General features: G+C 38.6%; 1 protein-coding gene across 3 annotated transcripts in view; it reads left to right on the top strand.

Annotated features, from left to right (window-relative positions):
- Window positions 1–18,714, top strand: part of LOC103479742 (rho GTPase-activating protein 29-like) — a 34,894-nt gene that overhangs the window by 9,679 nt on the left and 6,501 nt on the right. The window contains exons 3-15 of one of the 3 annotated variants that reach the window (XM_008434362.2): window positions 6,070–6,213; window positions 10,890–10,986; window positions 11,118–11,190; window positions 11,441–11,501; window positions 12,051–12,200; window positions 12,597–12,661; window positions 12,783–12,893; window positions 13,213–13,293; window positions 13,658–13,825; window positions 13,916–14,053; window positions 14,610–14,794; window positions 17,938–18,107; window positions 18,416–18,550. In XM_008434362.2, coding sequence (XP_008432584.2) covers window positions 6,070–6,213; window positions 10,890–10,986; window positions 11,118–11,190; window positions 11,441–11,501; window positions 12,051–12,200; window positions 12,597–12,661; window positions 12,783–12,893; window positions 13,213–13,293; window positions 13,658–13,825; window positions 13,916–14,053; window positions 14,610–14,794; window positions 17,938–18,107; window positions 18,416–18,550 — 1,578 coding nt within the window. Of the gene's footprint in view, window positions 1–6,069; window positions 6,214–8,721; window positions 9,022–9,094; window positions 9,450–10,889; window positions 10,987–11,117; window positions 11,191–11,440; window positions 11,502–12,050; window positions 12,201–12,596; window positions 12,662–12,782; window positions 12,894–13,212; window positions 13,294–13,657; window positions 13,826–13,915; window positions 14,054–14,609; window positions 14,795–17,937; window positions 18,108–18,415; window positions 18,551–18,714 lie in introns of those variants that run through there. The other 2 variants (XM_008434363.3, XM_081598795.1) reach the window with 2 other exon arrangements.

Here is an 18,714-nt window from a genome sequence, read left to right as displayed (position 1 = left end):
TATATTCAGTTTCACTCACTGAAAGATGCTGCTATAATGTCTTTGCCAGTATCAAACATTTAGCTAAGCTTTAAAAAGCACTTTTGCTTTTTTTTTTTTAACAAGTCTTATGACAAACTGTTAATCAGACAAAGTTTTTTTTAATGGAGCAATCTGAAAAGTTCTCCAGCACATTTCCTCAGTCATTGATTAAAGCAGCAAGCTGGGGAAATTTTAAGTAGTTTAAAAAATGTCGAAGAAAAATGGTGATTTGTCACTTTTTGCCACAGGTTTCATCAATCAGATTAATACAAGCTATGATTGCTAGTGATTGGGAGCCATTATTGTTGAGTGTCATTTTTGAAAATTATAAATTTTTGAAATTATAAGCACTTTGAAGTTGAATATTTTCCATATTTAAGTTGTTTTTAAATATGAAGGTTGTCCATCATTTTAATGGATTACAATTTCCACCCCTGACTACTTGCTGCTGAAGTGGTGCTTTTAATCCAGCCTCCAGTATAGCAGCACAAACAGAACAGAGAAAACTAAAGAGAGTTCTATGTTGTGTTAATCTAGGCAGTTTAGCTGGAACGTGTTAAAGAAAAGCTATAAAAAGGAAAAGTAACACTGCTTACTCAATCGTTGCTACAAAAAAGAAGGCAGTAAAAGCTTACTTAAAATGATATGTCGAGTTTAATTAAAGTTAATTAAAATTGCATAAGGCTCGGACACAGTGCTTATGAACTTGGTCCAGTTCGGATGGGATTTTTTTAACACAGATTTGTTTTCCGGATGTGGACCAGGAGGCTGCATGTTCAGACCACAGTAGGTGAATTGTTCATAATTTAAGCGGTGTAGTTTGATTTAGATGTGTATATCTGTGTTATGTGTAATGGGATCTTGATTATCTGTTCAACTTATTGAATATTAATTAAACCAAATGAGAATTAAATGCAGCGGAACATCCCATGTCATTAGTAAGATTATAAAAGACGGAATGTTTTGGATGCCATCAGTCAAAATGACGGACCACGAAAAAGTCTTGCCAGCCTCATTTATTTGGCCTGTTGTTTCACCAGGAGATCTTGTACAGTCATATTTGATTAATTAAAATATTATTGAAATGTTAATTCAATTAAGTAACTAAGTTCACATAACATGGATTAATAACACTGATTTTCGTTTTAATTAAGATTATCTTTTTACAGTTAGAAAACATGACATTTGATTTAGAATATGAAGTCAGACCAATAAAAACACATTTTTAATACAGAAATGTGGACTTAATGAAAAGTATGTTTAATACCTTCTTAAAGATTGGTACTTTCATTCTGACAAACAAGCCTCATCACATATTCCCATTCTTACAACAGGATTGTAAATTGACGTTTGCAGTAAAAATGTCTTAATTAAAATACGGATGACCCATCATACCCCTCACTTCTGAGAGCATTTTATTATTATTCCTGTCTAGAAGCCCTTAAAACTTGTGATTAACCTTGAAGCACAGACCTCACACAGAGTCATAGTTAGAAGCAAGTTGCTGTTCAGATTGGTGTTTACAGCCTGTGTGATGCTATAGCTCTCTCTCTCTCCTAACAAGGTATGGGATCGATTGAGAACCACCCGGCAATGCAGCGTTTGTTTGGACAGAGGGGAAAATTAGTGCTGGGAGATGGAATCCTTACCAAACAATTCCACCTGTAGCCGGCAGCCCAGAAATGCAAGATGTATCTGTGGCGTCAATCCTCTCTCTTGTGTGTTGTTTGTGAGAGAAGAGGCTCATGGCTCTTCTCTCACCTTCTCTTACCTTTTTTGTAGTTTATAAATGCAATGGAAAGAAAGTGATCGTTTCCATTTAGAGGGGGCATTATGATGCCGCAATGAGTTGACTGATAACAGCAAGTTGTGCGTCACTAGTTTGGAATGTGGTACACAGAAACGCATCTGAAAAAAAAAACAAAAAAAATGAAATCATCTGATGGTTCAGGTGTCAATGTGTCACCCCTACACCATCTGAAATGGAAGAGGAGGAGGGGGAAGTAAAATGCCTCCTTGGTCTTTCAGTGAAGCCCTGGGGCTGTTTCCCAAGCAGCACCGTGTCAGTAGAGCTGCCAAGGCTTGTTTCATGTGGAGCAGATCGCGTGTCCAGGCTGGCCAGTTGATTGCCTGCTGTTATCAGTGGGGGGAGCAGAGGCTGTAACCTCTGTTAGGCCGCCTGGAGATTTGGATTAGATTGGTTCTTCTCTGCACCAGACTCAAAGGGAGCTGCGTCAGACACAATGGGACTCCCACGCACAGTAATTTAAGAGGCAATAATAATTTAAAAGGAACATGGTTGAGATGCTGCATGGTATTTCATTTAAGTCAGAAGTAAGATGTGTGCTTTTGCAGTAACTTGTCGTGACATGTTAGAGTGTGTCACCACACTGGGGATACAAATTGGTAGCAACGGAGATGATTGTTCTGGATGACTTGTTTGAGAAGTTTCTGTTGATCTTGAAGCACTTTGTTGTGATTTAGTGTTATGGTTTGCATGGTGAAGAAAGTTCTAAAGTTTTAAGGCCTGCCAATAAATCTTGTGTTTAAGGGGTTCCAGACAGATCATAAATACCGATTCCACCTTAATCTGTGTCTAATTGTTTTTGCCTCGAGCCTTTTTCTTAGAGAGTAAAATATGTTTTTTCCTCAATTAGTGGAAAAAATTGACAGCCCAACTGTTGGGAGCAATTTGGATGTCATTAATTTAGGAACACTGGATAAAAACGTAAAAATAGTGACTTAACGGGGTTTTTTTAACCATAAAATTTAAGCTGTCCCCTAATAGCTGACAGCTAGTTAATATTTGCATATCATTCTAAGAATTGTTTTTGTACTCTTTCCACATGATGTCTATGTTAAAAGCAAACCCCTGAAACAATAAAAAAGCTTGACTTTAGAGGCAACTGATCCATGTAGTAATGGAAAGTGGTTTTCATAAGGAAGATTCACTTTGAGGAGCTTATTAAAGCCAAAAATCCTAAAATTCTGCAGATTTCTTTACATTAAGTTACATTTTATTTTAGATGAACAGACTTTGACTTTGCTGCTCAAAGCAAACCATTTTTGAATTTGGACAGATGTAACTGTTCATTGTTTATGCATGTTTGCTTCAGTAGCGAACAACAGCTTGTGGTAAAAAAAAAAAAGTTGAACTACATGTTTTTGTCTGCAACAGTAAAATAATTCCAAGGTTGTTCCTGTTTCTCTGCCTGTCAGCTGTGAGTGGCGTTGTCAGACAGCATCGATTAGGAGAGGTGGAGAAAGAGTGGAGCTGTTTTTAGAGACAACGTTTTTAATAAACGGGAGCTCAGTCCCATAGAGAAACGGCTGAAATAAAATAATCTTCAAACGAGGCGAGATCCAAAAAGTACAGAACCCTGTGTGTTAATCACACTTTCCCAAAATAACACAGTTTACCAGGAATTTTAGTAAGCGCGCAATTAAAATGTTAACTTTGACAACCCTAATAAAAACTCCATAAAATTCTTTGAAGATTGTTGTTGTACCGTGACAAAATGTGGAAAAGTTAAAAGGGGGCATTCATACTTCTTCAAGGCACTGTAAATGTTGTAAAAAGAATTAAATATGTTCCTGTTAATACTTTCTCATTTAGTTAAGTAAACATATAAAACGGTGAGTAAAGAACATCTTGTTCTTGTAGCAAATTAATGGTTAAGATGCATCATGAAACGTGGCTGCAACTGATGTGCTTGCTGCTCCAAAAGCAGCAGGCAGATTTGGGCTGCGCTGGCTTTGGTAGGGGGTCTTCCTTTAAACGATACGCCTCAGCTCTGTTATCGCTGCTGGAACAATGGACCACCTCCCACACTAAACCTGTAAAATTTCCACTGCATCTCTTGATGACATGTTGTAGCAGAACCACTGACCACAGCCTTCGTGTGGAAGACAACACGACTCACACATGTATGACGATGTGTGAGCCTGCATGTCTGGAAGGCTTCATTACCGTTTTAGATAATGAAGTTCATCTTTGCTGATTTATAAAAAATTCACATTTAATTATTTTCTAAAATACGGAAGGAGTTGGGGCTTTAGTTCCCTGACGTCTGGTGCATGTTGTTACTGTAATAGATGTTTGAGGCTTTACTCTAATTAGCACATGACTGGTCTTTGTTTGCAGAAGGTCAGTATCGGTGGGTTTACCTTTCACTCTAAGGGTCGGCTGCTGTTTATTTGTTTCATCACAGCGGTTACCTGCTCTGTGTTCTGCTGCGTTTGATAGTGGGTGACTGTAAACAAAGGAAGGCAGATTCATCTAATTAAATTCCTGTTCGTAAAAAAGGAAATGAGTGATCCAAATAGCCATCACTTCTGTAATCCCACAGCAGCACCGTCAGTCATGCCCCTCTGGTTTCATGCTAAGTGCTAACTCTCAGGTGTGCATTTGATTAGGACTGGCTCTTATATGCTAATCACTAACCCACACAAATCTTTGATAGGAGAATCCTCAAAAGCCCGAGAGCTAAGCACTAAAGCCTTGTTGATCACGGCTGGAGGGGAGGGGGTTGAAAGGAATGGGAGGACATTTATTGAACATCCATTATCCGTGTCTATAGGGAAGCAAACTTCAAAGACGGTGCTGAGGTGTCACTCACTCTCATCTGAGGACAAAGAAGGAGTGAAACCCAATTTAAAAGACATTTTCCTTTATAACTACACAGGAAGGTTGGATCTTTCTAAATCTGCATTTATTATTGTTTTCATATTATTGGTCTCTTCTACAAAAGTACTCACATCATGGTAGTTCTATGTCTTTGCTGGAAATTATGTATGCTTTACACCAGAATGCTGAATTCTGGTGTAATTCTGGTGTATGTAAGAAGAAGGAGAAAGGGTAACACACACACCAAACCTTCGCCTTGTAACTCCCTCGGCAAATCCTTTTAGCACTCCTATAAATTCTGCCTCTCGTCTCGCCCTGCTACTCGCTTGGGTAGCCTTGACAAAGAACAGATGACTTTTCTGCCCCCGCTTATTCCAAAGCAGTAAGTTAGACATGAACTCACCTAATGTCTGGTGCCAGCTTCTACACCGCCTCTGCTGATGAAGCTAAATCAAACATTTTACATTTTTGCTTTTCGCATCTGCTTTTTTTGGTGTTTCTTGCGTTACTCATCTCGGCTTTTATTTTGCTCTGAAAGCTTTATTGTCATATAGAGAATAAGCACCGTGTAGAGAGCCAGGATAGTTACACAAGTTCTCCTTTAAACGGGGATTTTCCTTCTCGCTGCTGCATTTGGTTCCGCAAGAAACGGATGCCTTTCATAGCAGAGGGACTGACAGAATGTGATATGGTTGAAAAAGTGGAGAGAGGGCTAATCTGGACACATTTTATACATTCTTCTTCTCCGCTGTCATCTTGTGTAACCTCACTGGCGCTAAAGAAATCTTGCAAGATCTTTACTTTGCATGCAGCTTTTTCTCGTTTCGACTTCTTTTTTTATCTTCAAATAGAGACATAGAACTGTTTAATTGCTACCATATGTGTCAATTTACAACCGAGTTTACGATGAGTTTGACTTGATTTTGAGCTGTATGATGCAAATAGTGCAGAAAAGCACTATTTACAAAAGATCACTTTTTTTCAAATACTCTCCTTTTTAAGTTCATGAATTTCCTAACCATAGCTGACACAGCTCTACCTGCAAACAATACAATATTTCCGTTGTAAATGGTGTGAAGGGGGAAAAAAAAAAAACATGTGACATCACCAGCACTTGCATACATCTGTGTTTGTCTCCTAACCACAACGATCTCCTTCTTCCATTTTTGTTGCTTGAGGCTCAGATAAATAACAGCAGAGCATGTACTGTATCTTTTACCCGGAGAAGAATTTGACGATAAGGCATCGGGGTTGCCAAATGACTAAGTGATTGTGAAATATAGCATTTGGCTTTGGAAAATTAATTAAAGCCTGGCATGTTTGTGAATTTACTGTGTGACATTAGTTCAGAATTTAGATTACCGTGATTCAATCCCAGAATTGTGCAACTTGGTTTATTTTTCTCTCTCTGTTGTCCCCAGACAACCTGGAGGGTCTTCCGGAGTTGGTGCAGGAGCGCTTGGCAGAGCTGCTCCGTGTTCTCAAGACCGTCATCGGCAAACACCGGACCCTGAACTCAGCCGATATCCTTGGAGCTGCTGGCACTGTCATTGCGAAAGTCAAAGGTGACAAATTATTTTTTTTTTCTCTCTGGCAGATGGACATGCCAATGCACCCAAGCCCAATTCTAATGTTATCTGATTATCTTAGCATGAAACATATCGCTTGATCAGTCATTCAAAGTGAGGGTTCACCGAAGGACAACAGTTCAGACAAGGATTGTTTACCTTGTGTTTGTTAAAGATGTGCTGTAGATTTGGCACTGGGAAAATGGCAGCAATAGACTTTGGATTCCTGAAACAGCAGATACGTCACCATTTCTTGTCAATGAACTCAAAAAGTCTACTCATCTGCTGGAGATGTGACCAACAGACAAATTCCTCCCCAGACTTGCACTCGGGATCAGCGGAGGCAGCAAGGCTGTAATTTTCATTCCTTATTTCAACGTCTCCAGAGGCCTCTTTTCAGGGCCTGTCCATTTTCTGTCTTTTCTTCGCCTTTGCTAAGCTGTGAGGTATTTCGCTGTCTGGTCACCTATCCTGTCTCTGAAGTGTGACTTAGTCCTTAAGAATGCTCGTCTGCATTCTCTTGCCTTTTCAGATAAGTGTTGACAGTTTTCAGAATGCAAAAAGAAAACAAAAGATTTCCAATAAGGCTAAAGATTATTGACTAACTTACTTAAAACGTACACAGAAATAATTTTCTCAAGTTTTTTTTTTCTTTTTTACATTATGTTAAAATTATTTTATTCTATATTATTATTATTTTTTAAATGAGAACACATCTTTATTTTATTACACTTTTATGACATACACTAAAAGACATTAAACTAAATGTCAAAATATTTTCTGTTTTCTAACACTGGATAAAAATATACGTGAACCATGTTGACAAAAACATAAGGGATACATCACAGAAAGCTATGATGTGTGCTGCTGTTTTCTTCAATTTTCTTGCTCCTTTTGAGTCTAACTGTCCACAAGGGGGTGCCTTGCATTACCTGACTCCTCAAATGGACAGCCCTCATAGCCAAGCATAACACATAAAAGCATGACCAAACTGACAGCGACAAAGAGCCGGTGAAGGAGCATTCAAAAGACAGATGAATCAGTGAGACATGATAGAGGAAGACTCCATGGTTTAGATGATAACAGGCCCTGTGCCCCTCTCTGTGTTCAGCGTGTCGTCTTCTCACCTGTGTTGCTCTTTGAAGCCTGCACATGACACCTGGGGCATATGTATGGCTGCCATAGTGGCTCCTCCTTCTCCACACACATGGTTGTCTAACTAGTTCCAGATGAAACAGTGTCCACTCCAGCTGTTTTCCTTGTATTTATTTATTTTTATTTAACACTTTATGCAGACTGTGATAACTCAGGAACAATGTGATTGTAATTAACAGTGTACTGACTCAGTTTTTACTCCAGATAGAAGCTGCTATGTTGCTTTTTTTGTCTCACCGGTTGCAAATCAGGAAAAATGCAGGACCTTCCAATGAAAGCTTGAACTTCCTTTCTTTGCTAGTTTTTTATTCTCCTGTCAACTAAAAAACATGTGCAGAGCTGATTGTTTTTTTTTTCTGGTGTTTTTCATGTGTAGCCTATTCTAGATTCATCCTAGCTTCTTTAAGAATAACAGTAATTATTTTATACATTTAAGTCTTAGTGTTTTTAAATTAGCTCACAGTTTTAGAAGTGGTATTGCAAAAAGAAGACAGCAAAAGTATTTATACCTAGCAAATTTTGCTGGACGATAAATTGTCCCAGTAATTGTTGCGATATAGTTGTTTTGAGACCATTTTCACAGATGTACCATATTGATAATGATATATAAATGCAAGTTTGCCCTCTCAAAGACCAATAAACGTTATTTTTGTAAAGAACTCTTAACACTGGAACAGAAAGACATTTTAAATATCCAAAATAAAACATGACAAAAAAACCCCCAAAACAATAAAGAATATGAAAATAAGAACCACACACACGATGTCTGTGTAAAATTGCTTTTCTAAAAATATAGATATTAAAATGGACATGATCAAGCTCATTTTAATTTATCATGCGATTAATTGCAACAGGCTTATTGATACACCTTACCTTTTCAGCTTGTAACATTACAAACAGACTTTATATTTTTGTTGGGGTTTTATGTTATTGAACAATTCAAGATAAATAATAGTAAAATTGTAAAATTGTTCGGTAGTATAATTGGTATTTTTCAATCTATTTTCCAAAATAAAAGTCTAAGTGTTGCGTGTGCTTTTGTACTAACTCCACCTAACTTTGACGTCCGTAATAAAATGCAGAGCAACTGTGTGGACAAACGGCATCATGGCGACCAAAATACAACGCAGACAGGTCAGCGATAAAGTTGGGTATATCCAAGACTTTGAGTAATTTTATTAATGCTCATGTCCTAGTTTACAGTCAGTCATGAAAAAAAAAAACAATAGGCTGTATACTTGAATGATGCAGTTCCCAAATTTCAGCTATGACAAGGGAGGCAGAGGTCTGGAATCATTGTTAGACCCACAGGATGTCCTGAGGAAGAAGCCAGTGCAGAGCTGTGTGTTAGCATTCAGAGACGGGGAGGTGCACAACAGGGAGGCTCGCACCGCGCCTCCTCTCTTCTGGTGGCCTCAAGAGTCTCCCTGGAATGTGGCGCCGTTCTTGCCCGGGATTCCGTGACCTCTCGGATTTTTAATCACCCGTCCGTTACTGACATGGACTGAATTTGCTCCAATCAAGATAAAAATGGAGAAACAACAGCTCGAGAGCACTCTGGAAATTGAAAGTTCCCTGCTACGTATTCAAAATGCTGCATTTTTCTGGTTCCATTTGCAAAACAACAATACCGGGTGGGGGAATGAAGAGGTAAGAGCTGTCACGCCTGTCTGTAGTTTTTACATGTCACTGAATTCAAGCTGCGCGAGTGTTTCCTGTTGCGGGGCAGACAGGAAGTACTCCGCTTAGTTGGATTTCACTCACTGTGTCTTCGGTTCCTCTGATTGCTCACTGCAACTGTCATCTTCCTGGGCATAATGGTTTGTGTGAAGAAAGCGTGGTGCACAAGTTCACAGAGAATGTCAGCTTGGATGGCTTTCTAAAACTGCCGGGGACTCTGTCAACAGCAGCTTTCAAAAAGCTGCAGTTTTTTGAGTATGAGCAGCATGTATGATGGACCGACGGACTCGATCACTTTTTACCAAAGGAGGGAAAATTTGGGATTGTTTCTGAATATTCCTTGAATTTTCCACCTTGACGACCGTTGGGGCTTTTTTAAAAAGGGGCGCTTTGAATTGGTAGGATGACATACAGACTTCACACATTTCTTCTTCTTTAGTTTGTGTATGTTGTGCTTTTTTGTCATGTTCTTTAAAACTTTTGAATGTATGTAAATGCTTACTAGCTCTGACAGAAGCTAACTTCTTTAGTATGGCTTAGGAGGGTTATTAGAAAAAAAAACAGTAATAGATTTGTGCCAGTTCCAATTACTCTTCGTGAAAGCAAAGATTAAAACATGTTTTCTGGCATTCCTGCCCTAAACAGTCATTAGTTATGTTAGAAACAAATGCAAAGAGGAGTCACTGTAAAACAAACAAAGTGATTAGGAAATTGACATTTCAACCTTTTGGAATGGGTAACTTTAATAACTATAAACATCAGTCTCTGTTCCCCTGATGATGAAAAAGTCTACCTTTATTGTTAGCCATCCAAAAGCCTGCCAACATCGTGCTGAACAAACAGGAGCTGAAAGCTTAGAAGAGGAAAACGGAGAAACTGTACTGTAACACATTGAGCCTTCCTTTTCTCCTGATGTCTGCTCCATGTTGATTTGCTTCTTCACCGGTTTGATTAAACTAATAATTCCATAGGCAGACGGCTTCTTTTCATACCCAAGAAAGTTTCTAATGAAAATAGTACAAATACAAAATGGTAAAGGAGTACACTGGCAATGTGTTGTAGCCATTTGAAAGATTGGCTGACATGTCTCTGTAGAAAATCCTGTTAAACCCAAAATTGTTTATAGCCCTGGCAGCTTTAGCTTTAGATGTTTTATCAATTAGCAGCTTGTTCCTGATAAGAAGAGGAGACTGGCATCTTGTAAAACATGATGAAACAAAGAAGTGTTACAGAAAAGTCTGTCTGTAATGACATTTTTTTAAAATGTGGATGTAGAGAACTGTTTTGAATGTTGAAAATAATTTACATTATGGCATTCAGATAATTCTTATGATTGCTGCTTCTTATGAAGCTTTTTGTATGTGCTTTTATTTTGTTGATTCGTCTTTGTGATGAGCTAAAACTTTCTGAGTCTGGACAGCCTTCTCGCCATCACCCTAATCTTTAGCTCCCACCACAGTGATGTTGAGACTCTGGCTTGAATGTTTCACTCCTTCTTACTGGAAGTGATGTTAATTGTACCATCTGCCATGCATTTGAATAATTTTGGGCTTGACTTTATCTTTTGTAAAGGTTAGCCCAGAACGTCTGACAGTTGTAAACATTTAGTCATTAAAATTGAATATTTGATGTGAAAGAAGGCTAAAATGTTTTATTTCTTCCTGCGTTGCCTGAATTTCCCACTTGTGTTTTTATTGTTATTTTTTTAATGTGTTAAAATCCCATCGGCTAACCATGGAGAGCTCACATTTTTAAGTGGGCAAGGTCAGGAAAGCGGTTTTATGATTCTGATTTTTTTTGTCATTGAAGTTCTAGCTCACCTTTACCTCTCTCCCCAGGCATTAACTTCAAGGAAGTGAATTCAGAAAACAAGCAGGCTATATTCAGCGAGATACACACATCCATTGACACTTTGGCATTCACATTTGGCAATGTGTGAGTACTGTGGTTCAACGGCAATATTTTTTTTTGTTATTTTTGCCCCAGCTAAATAGAACCTGAAAAGGCAGGAGCTTGTTGGTCGATGGACTACTCAATCTCTCTTCTTTACCATGTTTACGTCACAGAGTTTCTGACTTCCTTATGGGAGATGAAGACAGCAGCTCAGGGTTGGGGATCCCCCAGACCAGAAGGAGCAGGGTGAGACACCACCTGTCTATTTTCCACCTTTCAGACCTCATATTAGTCTAATTTTTGTTTTGAAACATGAAGGTTCTCAAAAGGCACACTAATGGCAGCAATTTCACCCCGCCTCTATTTAAAAAGCCTCAAGACCTTGTTTTCTTTGGACTTAATTGGAGTGTTGAAAACCCCAGCTACTACTGATGTGTGACTTTGATTGTATGTGTGCACTTCCTCTTCCTTCTAATCTCAAACCTCTTTTTCACAGTCTTTTGACAACCTCTCTGTGGATCCTGAGGGCTACGTTCCGGAGAGCAGGGAACTCGCTGGTAAGTTAGCCTCACAATCACTTATTTATCTTTGAGCTATATTTGTGTGAAACACCTTTGACCTGAAATGTGAGGGGTATTAATGGCTCTTTTACAAAGCATGTAATTATTGCTTTATAGCTCTGGGCAGTCTGAAATGTCAGTTGTAGCTGAGTAATTTAGTCTTCTGAGTCTTGAATGCCTGAGGTAGACCCGCCTTAAACCTCGACTTCAGCCCCTGTTATTTCTGCAGCTCTTTCCACACTAGTTGCTCATTTCAATGCCTGTTGAAGAGTAGTACTGTGTGGCCGGCGGCTGAGAGGGTTGTCTATTCTGACACATAAAAGGAACATAATGCTACCAGACTGTGTCGAAGTGTTCCTGGTACTTTCATACCCTCCCAACTTCACTGATTTTGTTCTGTTTTTTTTAATCTACCTCCCCCCTACACGTACACACACGCATACGCATACATATGCTGGAAAGTGGAAGTGAGATGCATACATTTAGCTTTGGGGCATTCTAGTCACACCACATATGTGATGTCTGCTTCTTCTCCTGGTTCCACAGGCCCAGAGGTGTTGCTGTCAAAAGAAGAAGAGGTCGACTTGGCTCTACAGAAGAATGAGAGTGGGGTTGAGTCCGCTCTACTCTATGCAAAGACCTTGTCAAAGTACATTAAAGACCTCCTGGGGTGTATGGAGAAACGGCTGGCCATGGGTGAGACATGCATGACGCTGCTTTTGATGAATTTATACAACGGATGTGACAGAAAAACAAAATTATGATTGTTGGTCCTAAAATGTTTGAGTGGAAGAAAAATTAAAAAGTGCCTTGCTGATAAAACATGAACTGCTGCATTAAACTGCTGAATTCGGACGTTGAGCTGATGGAAGAGTTCAGACTTGGAAGATCAGTTCTTCAGTTCACTTTTATTTCAAATTGTTAATTTTCCATCGAGAAAATGTTTAGTGTTAAATTGTTCCTATTCAACAAGAGAGGAACAATTTCTTGGCACTCTTGATTTTCTGTAAAATCTGAAGAAATATAATAAATAATATTTGCTGTACAGTTCATTGATCGCTTTCTTCTTCTTGTGCTGATCTTTTCTGTCAGATATCGAGTATGCCAAAAGCTATGCCAAAATGGCTGAGTCTGCAACGACGCTCGCCAGTCAGCAGGTAACAAACTTAAGACTTTATTTGAGGCACTGGTCTCTTGCTGAATTGGTGTCCCATACAGTTATAAAACAGAGGGAATCAAAAACACATGAAAACGTTGCTTTCTCCATGTTTCCTACAGGATTACATGCCTCTAAGTGACATCTACGTTTCCACGTTCAAGAACGAGATTGAATACAACCAGCTGCTCGTTCAGACTGCGTTGGCTCTCCAAAGCAATAAATTTATACAGGTAAATGTTCATCATTATGTTAAAAAGAATTGCTCCGTAACCTTTGCATTTGAGTCTGCTGATTCATGTTGCCAAAACAAAACATTGAAAGCATCATTATGCTAGCGCTATCATCCATTTGAATCATTTTTAATACTTAGTGCAATGATGTAACGGCACATAAACATCAATTAATTTGTTAGTTTCTCTTCGTTTTTATTTTGATGACTCAAAATGGCTTGAAAGCTTTAAGTTTACAGTGAAGTTATCCAGAGACTAAACTTCTTGTAAAATGCTCTTTCAGTAACTCCACGCTGTTGTTTTCTTTGTTTACTTTCAGCCTCTTCAGGCTCGCAAGAATGAACTGGACAAGTTGAGGAAGGACCTTAAGGAGCAGTGGCAGAGAGAGCAAAAGAAAATGGTTTGTTGAAAGTCTCTGCACAGACACTTGAAACATACTTAGGAAAGCAAAGAAGAGCAAACTTTTCTTTTAGCAAACTGCTCTGCTAAGCTATTCTTAGAATTATACCATGCAGAAGAACAGAAGTGGTTGGTTTGTAGAATCTGTGATATCCCTCAAGCTTTTATGCTTTTATATGTTTTGCTCCACTAATGTTTATTTCATTGTTTTCATATCGGAATGTATTAATGTCAGTTTCTTACAGTGCTTCTTTACATGCAGGGCTAAAAATTTAAAAGGGCATGTCTGATTGTTTCTATGGTAACTGGTGTGTACATTGTCACAATAAATTAAATAACGTGGCAAAATCTTTTGGCTTTGGCAGCAAGAGGTTGACACAACCTTGCGTAAGGCACGAGCTTTGAACGACCAGAGGAAAGAGGAGTACAGAAAAGCCCAGTCGTCTACAAACCGCTCCCAGGAGGAGCAGTCTAGCACTGGCAACAAACAGTTGGAGAAGAAGAGAAAGCTTGAGGAAGAGGCTATGCAGAAGGTTTGCAAGGGTTACAACACAGGGGGATTGTAGTTTCACCTATTTGGGACGAGCAACTTCCATAAACCATTGTCTATTGTTTTTGAGCAGGCTGAGGAAGCCCAGTACCATTTCCAAAGCTGCAGGGCTGACGCAGGCGTCAAACGGATGGATCTGGCCAATACCAAGAGCACAATCCTCACACAGATCCGAGAGATGATCTTCCAGTGTGACCTCACACTCAAAGCTGTAAGAGAGACCAATTCATTCTTTCCAGATGAGAAATTAGCTGGACTGTTAAGGGATGCACAATATATTGGCACTAACATATCGGTATCGGTTAGATAAGTTAAACTAGGTCAATATTAACAACCTATACTTATTTCCATAGTTTTACCATTTGTTTCTGAAGGTGAGGAAGTTTGTCTTGTGACATTTGTTTGGTCATGTGACGGTGACAGTAACAACTAATAACATTACTAAATCTCTTCCTACTCTATGTAGATTTTCAGTCAGGACCGATGAAGATTCACTTACCTTAGCATGCTAAGTGCTTGAATTGTCGCCACAAGCAACATTATCTCCTGTTGAAAGATTTGTAAAGTATATTTAATAAATAAAATATTAGTACATATTGGTTATCAGCCATGGCAGCAATATAAATATCAAATATTGGTATTGACCCAAATTTTTCTATCAGTTCATCCATTCTGTTCAATAAGTTTTATTTGCTTCCCATGCAGTGATTAAAAGCATCAATATTTTGTAAAATGCCGACCGTCTTTGTGCGTTTCTTTTTTAATAGGTGTCAGTGAACTGGTTTCAGATGCAGCAGGTGCAGACAGTGTCGCTCCCAACCCACTTCCTGGCCCTGAGTGAGAATGCCAAGTTGTATGAACCAGGTGGATGCTATGCTAACTTTGTCCGGAACCTGCCTAGAAACCTTCCTAAAGAGCATCTTCAGCCAGACTCCTTCTCTGAAAATTTCAGGTAAGCTACAGTAACCATAAATGTTATTTTAATTTATGACAAACTAGAAAATAAAGGGAAGATTACTGGACATTCTATGGTGTGTTCAGGCTGATGTGCTTTGTTTGTTTTCAAGCCAGACATAACAAGAGCCACTTGTTCCACATTTTTGCTGTGTCGAAAAAATGCCAATGTGTCTTTTGGCTTTCTTTCAACAATGCATCTCTTTTTATCATTCTTCCATAAAGGCCAGATTTGTGGGGTGGAATGGTAATAGTTATGTTGTCGACAGATTCTCGCACTTCAGCTGCAGATCTCCATATATCTCTTCCAAAGCCAAACGATATAGTTTTTTGGTTATAATTGCTTGCATTGGATTTTATTTTCTAGATTCATAATAAAGGAGACTGAGTACAAATGTATGTCAGATGTATTATTTTCCTTCCGCTTCACAATTGCGCAATACTTCAAGTTGATCTTTCACATAAATATATGGAAGTTTTATACTTGTAAGGTGACAGTTTGTCAAAGTTTAAGCTTAATTCATACTCTTAAGGAGCTGTATTTGTGTATTTCTTGTTAAATTAAGCCTGGTTGACACATAATCTTGGGCTCTTTTCGTTTAACGTTGCTTAAAACAAACAAACATTTCTTTCAGTGTTTCTTCATAGCCTTCCCCTCCCATTTTAAAGTTGCTCAGTTCTTCTTTCAGCAGAGGTAGCAGTGAGTCAGAGTAGGAGGAAGAGAGACAAAATCTGGGAGAGACAGATCGCGTGTTGAATTTCTTGCCCTTCCTCAGGAAATATCTGTGTCGCAGGCTGAATGCTGCAGGGAAGATTGCAAGCGTGAGAGTTTGGCTCTGGTTTCGAGGTGCCCCCAAGTTTTCACTCTGAGCCAGACAGTTGCTAGATTTTACACAGAAGAATAAACAATGTTTCATAGCCCAGTTTAACAGCATGAATTAAGATGAGAGGTTAAATGTGTTATTTCTGTCAGATTTAATTACATATATCAAAACTGAAAAGAAAAATGATTGGAATGTGTGTACTTTTATTATTGTGAAGGTTTTTGCTCAGTTATGCAGTTTGCGGTAGTAATCTGCTAACTGGTCTCCTTTCAGTTTTTGTTCCTTCTCTTTTCAGTCAGACTCAGGTTTTACGTTAAGACAACTTATTTTAGAAACATAATTAATCACTTTTGAAGAATAAGAGAGGTATTTTTGCTACCTCTCTTATTCTTTAAGAAAAACTTTTTCTTATAAGTGACTTACCCCTAGCTATAACCAAATATGACAGTCTGAGTATAAAGGCAAATTAAAACAAATAAAATCTACTGGTCCATCCGTGTCCCCCTTCCTCCGCTCACAGTTGATTGTCTCATTATTTCCCTGAAAGGCCTGAACAGGAATTTGCTGTTCAGGCCTTTCAGGGACAGATGCCAATCCCAATGCTGGGCTTTGCCAGTACTGAGCCCCAATCTGACACAACACTGAAGTGAATTAAAGTCAACCTGATAGATCTGCTTGAAAACTTAATAATTGTAATCGCTACATTTTATCAGAATTTGTGATTTACACTTGTATTGTGATGGTGCAGCGCTCTATTCTCTTGCAAGTGATGTTTAAGTTCCTACATTTTGTTTCTCCTTACAAATGTCCTAACCGTAGTTTTTGAACATCAGCTTTTATCAGCTCCATTGAATAATTTTGTGGGTACCCAGTCACAATTCAGAAATGGTACAAATCTGGACCACCAGCTTAATTTTATGAAATAACAGCTGCCTTTTTTATTACATGTTTTGTTTTTATTTTAATTTCATAGAAAGTAGAACTTCCAAACATCCAGCAGCTTTTTTCTCCAAATAGTTTTGAATGCGCCTCTCACTAAATTTGGCTCTTAAACAAGCCTTTTTTGAAGAAAGACCTGCATCCTGTTTTGGTTTGTGATCTTAGCCTAAGTTTTTTTTATATAGAGCAGCAAATTAGGGAACACTTGGCCTCAGAAAGGTAGGAAAAAGTCTTTAAAATACGGCAAACTTGGAAATATTTCCTTTTATATAATTGAGATTTAAAATGATTTAATATTCCTTTTTCTGCTTATTACAATGTTGCATGTTTAATGTATGTTTAATCAGTTAAAAATGAAAAACTAGACAAATGTTTTGCATGTTAAGTGAGAAAGGAATAACATTTTTGTGACCCATGGGTTCATTCAACTGGGCAAATTTGCCTGTGTGACAAAACATTTGGACATTACAGACCTTAACTAGGATAAGAAAGCTACTTTAACTGTGACAATATGCCACCTGCAACATGCATAGCTTTATAATTTGTTATCCTAACCAATTAGGTCCTAACCACTGCTTATCCTGCAGTCATTGATGGTTCAACTGGTAACGTTTTATCCTCACAGGTATTTGTGTGGGGAAAAAAGCTTGTTCCACTGGTTGATAAACTGAGCTCTTTGCTTTCAATTTTGCAAAAGGTTTGTACTTTAGCTATACCCTCTGCAGCTCTGCTACACAGCAATAGCACAGAGAACAGAGTACGTACCATTACAAACAGAGAACCAATATAGTCTCTGTCACACAAGAAATTGCTTGGGAAAGGCTATGTTCACAGGAAAAAGATACAACACACATCCTGCAAACCAAATGTACATGCTGTTCAGTTGGAAGCTTGCTAATTGTTGCTTTTGCTCATTGTGGCTTTGCAGCTGCATTCGTTGTGCAAAATCAGTTGCACAGCAAAAATGCTAAATGGTTGCATATCAATTGTGGAAAATCTCAGAAGACCTCAAGCCTCAAAAACTGAAAAAAAGTAATCTAGATATCTTTTTGCCAATAATATAATCTTGCTAACCATACATTATAAATACCACTACATTTTTCTACATAGTTGCAAAACACCCCAACTGCAGTGTTCTAGAAGGTTTATGCTTTATTTATGATTAACCTGTATTGTTCATGTTAGTGTCTAGAGTTGGTTAAATTCATTCTGTTCTCGAAAATTAAATGCAATCAGTTTTATTCATTTTTTTCCCTATGTCAGTCTTGGTTCAACATAATGTAACAACGCTGGACTGACTGTAGGATGCTAAAAGGACAACTGCAACTAAAATCAGAAAGCATTAAAAATCAACTTTTTGATTTTTTTTCTTTCCCAGGTCTGGGTTTACCAAAAGGTCTCAAGGCAGCACCCATTCTTCCCATGGCAACCTGTCGCAGGGCTCCATTACTTCCTGTGACGTTTTGAGCGGAGACGACGTAGACCACTCTCTTCACCGGCCTTCAAAGATCAGTGAGCGAAGATCCAACAGCAGCACAGACATCCCAGGTATGCATGTCAGCACATGTGAGTTTCTGGAGTTGATTTTCTTTCTTTCTTTTTTTCTTTATGAAATAGTTCTTGCTTCAGGAGGTTAAACAGCTCATGACAACCTATTGGTTCAATTTGCTTCTGTCTTTATCAGCCTCAGAGGGGACTTACCCCGACTGCTGATTCATGGGAATGTTTGTTTTTTTTTTAAGTCTAAAGGTTGTGTGCTGCTTACTCATAAGTCTAAAATACGAGGGTGACTGAAAAACCACCAAAACAAATGCCGTTTTGTTGAACCTTGCTGCTTTTCTTTTGTGTTTCTGAAGCGCTGAGGAGCCAGGCGCCGCTAAGAGCCTGGACCTCCAACAACCAGGGCAGCCAGGGCGGGATGTGCAGCGACTCAGAGAGTGCTGGGGGCAGCAGCGAATCCAGATCCATGGACTCCCCCACCGCTAGCCCAGGCATGAAGATTTCACATTTATTCCCTTCTAAATGTATTTAAAAATATATAGATATAGATATATCTATATATTTGTTTTCATTTCATTAGAAGCTATTGAGGATGACGTATTATTTTGTAGATGTAATTGCATAAATTAAGATGAATACTTGACAGAGAGACAAT

This window comes from Poecilia reticulata, chromosome 17 (genome assembly GCF_904066995.2).
Source record: "Poecilia reticulata chromosome 17, P_reticulata-male-v2, whole genome shotgun sequence".
NCBI classification, from domain to species: domain Eukaryota; kingdom Metazoa; phylum Chordata; class Actinopteri; order Cyprinodontiformes; family Poeciliidae; genus Poecilia; species Poecilia reticulata.
The sequence above is the reverse complement of the archived record's forward strand: the minus strand, read 5'-3'. Positions and strand labels throughout refer to the sequence as shown.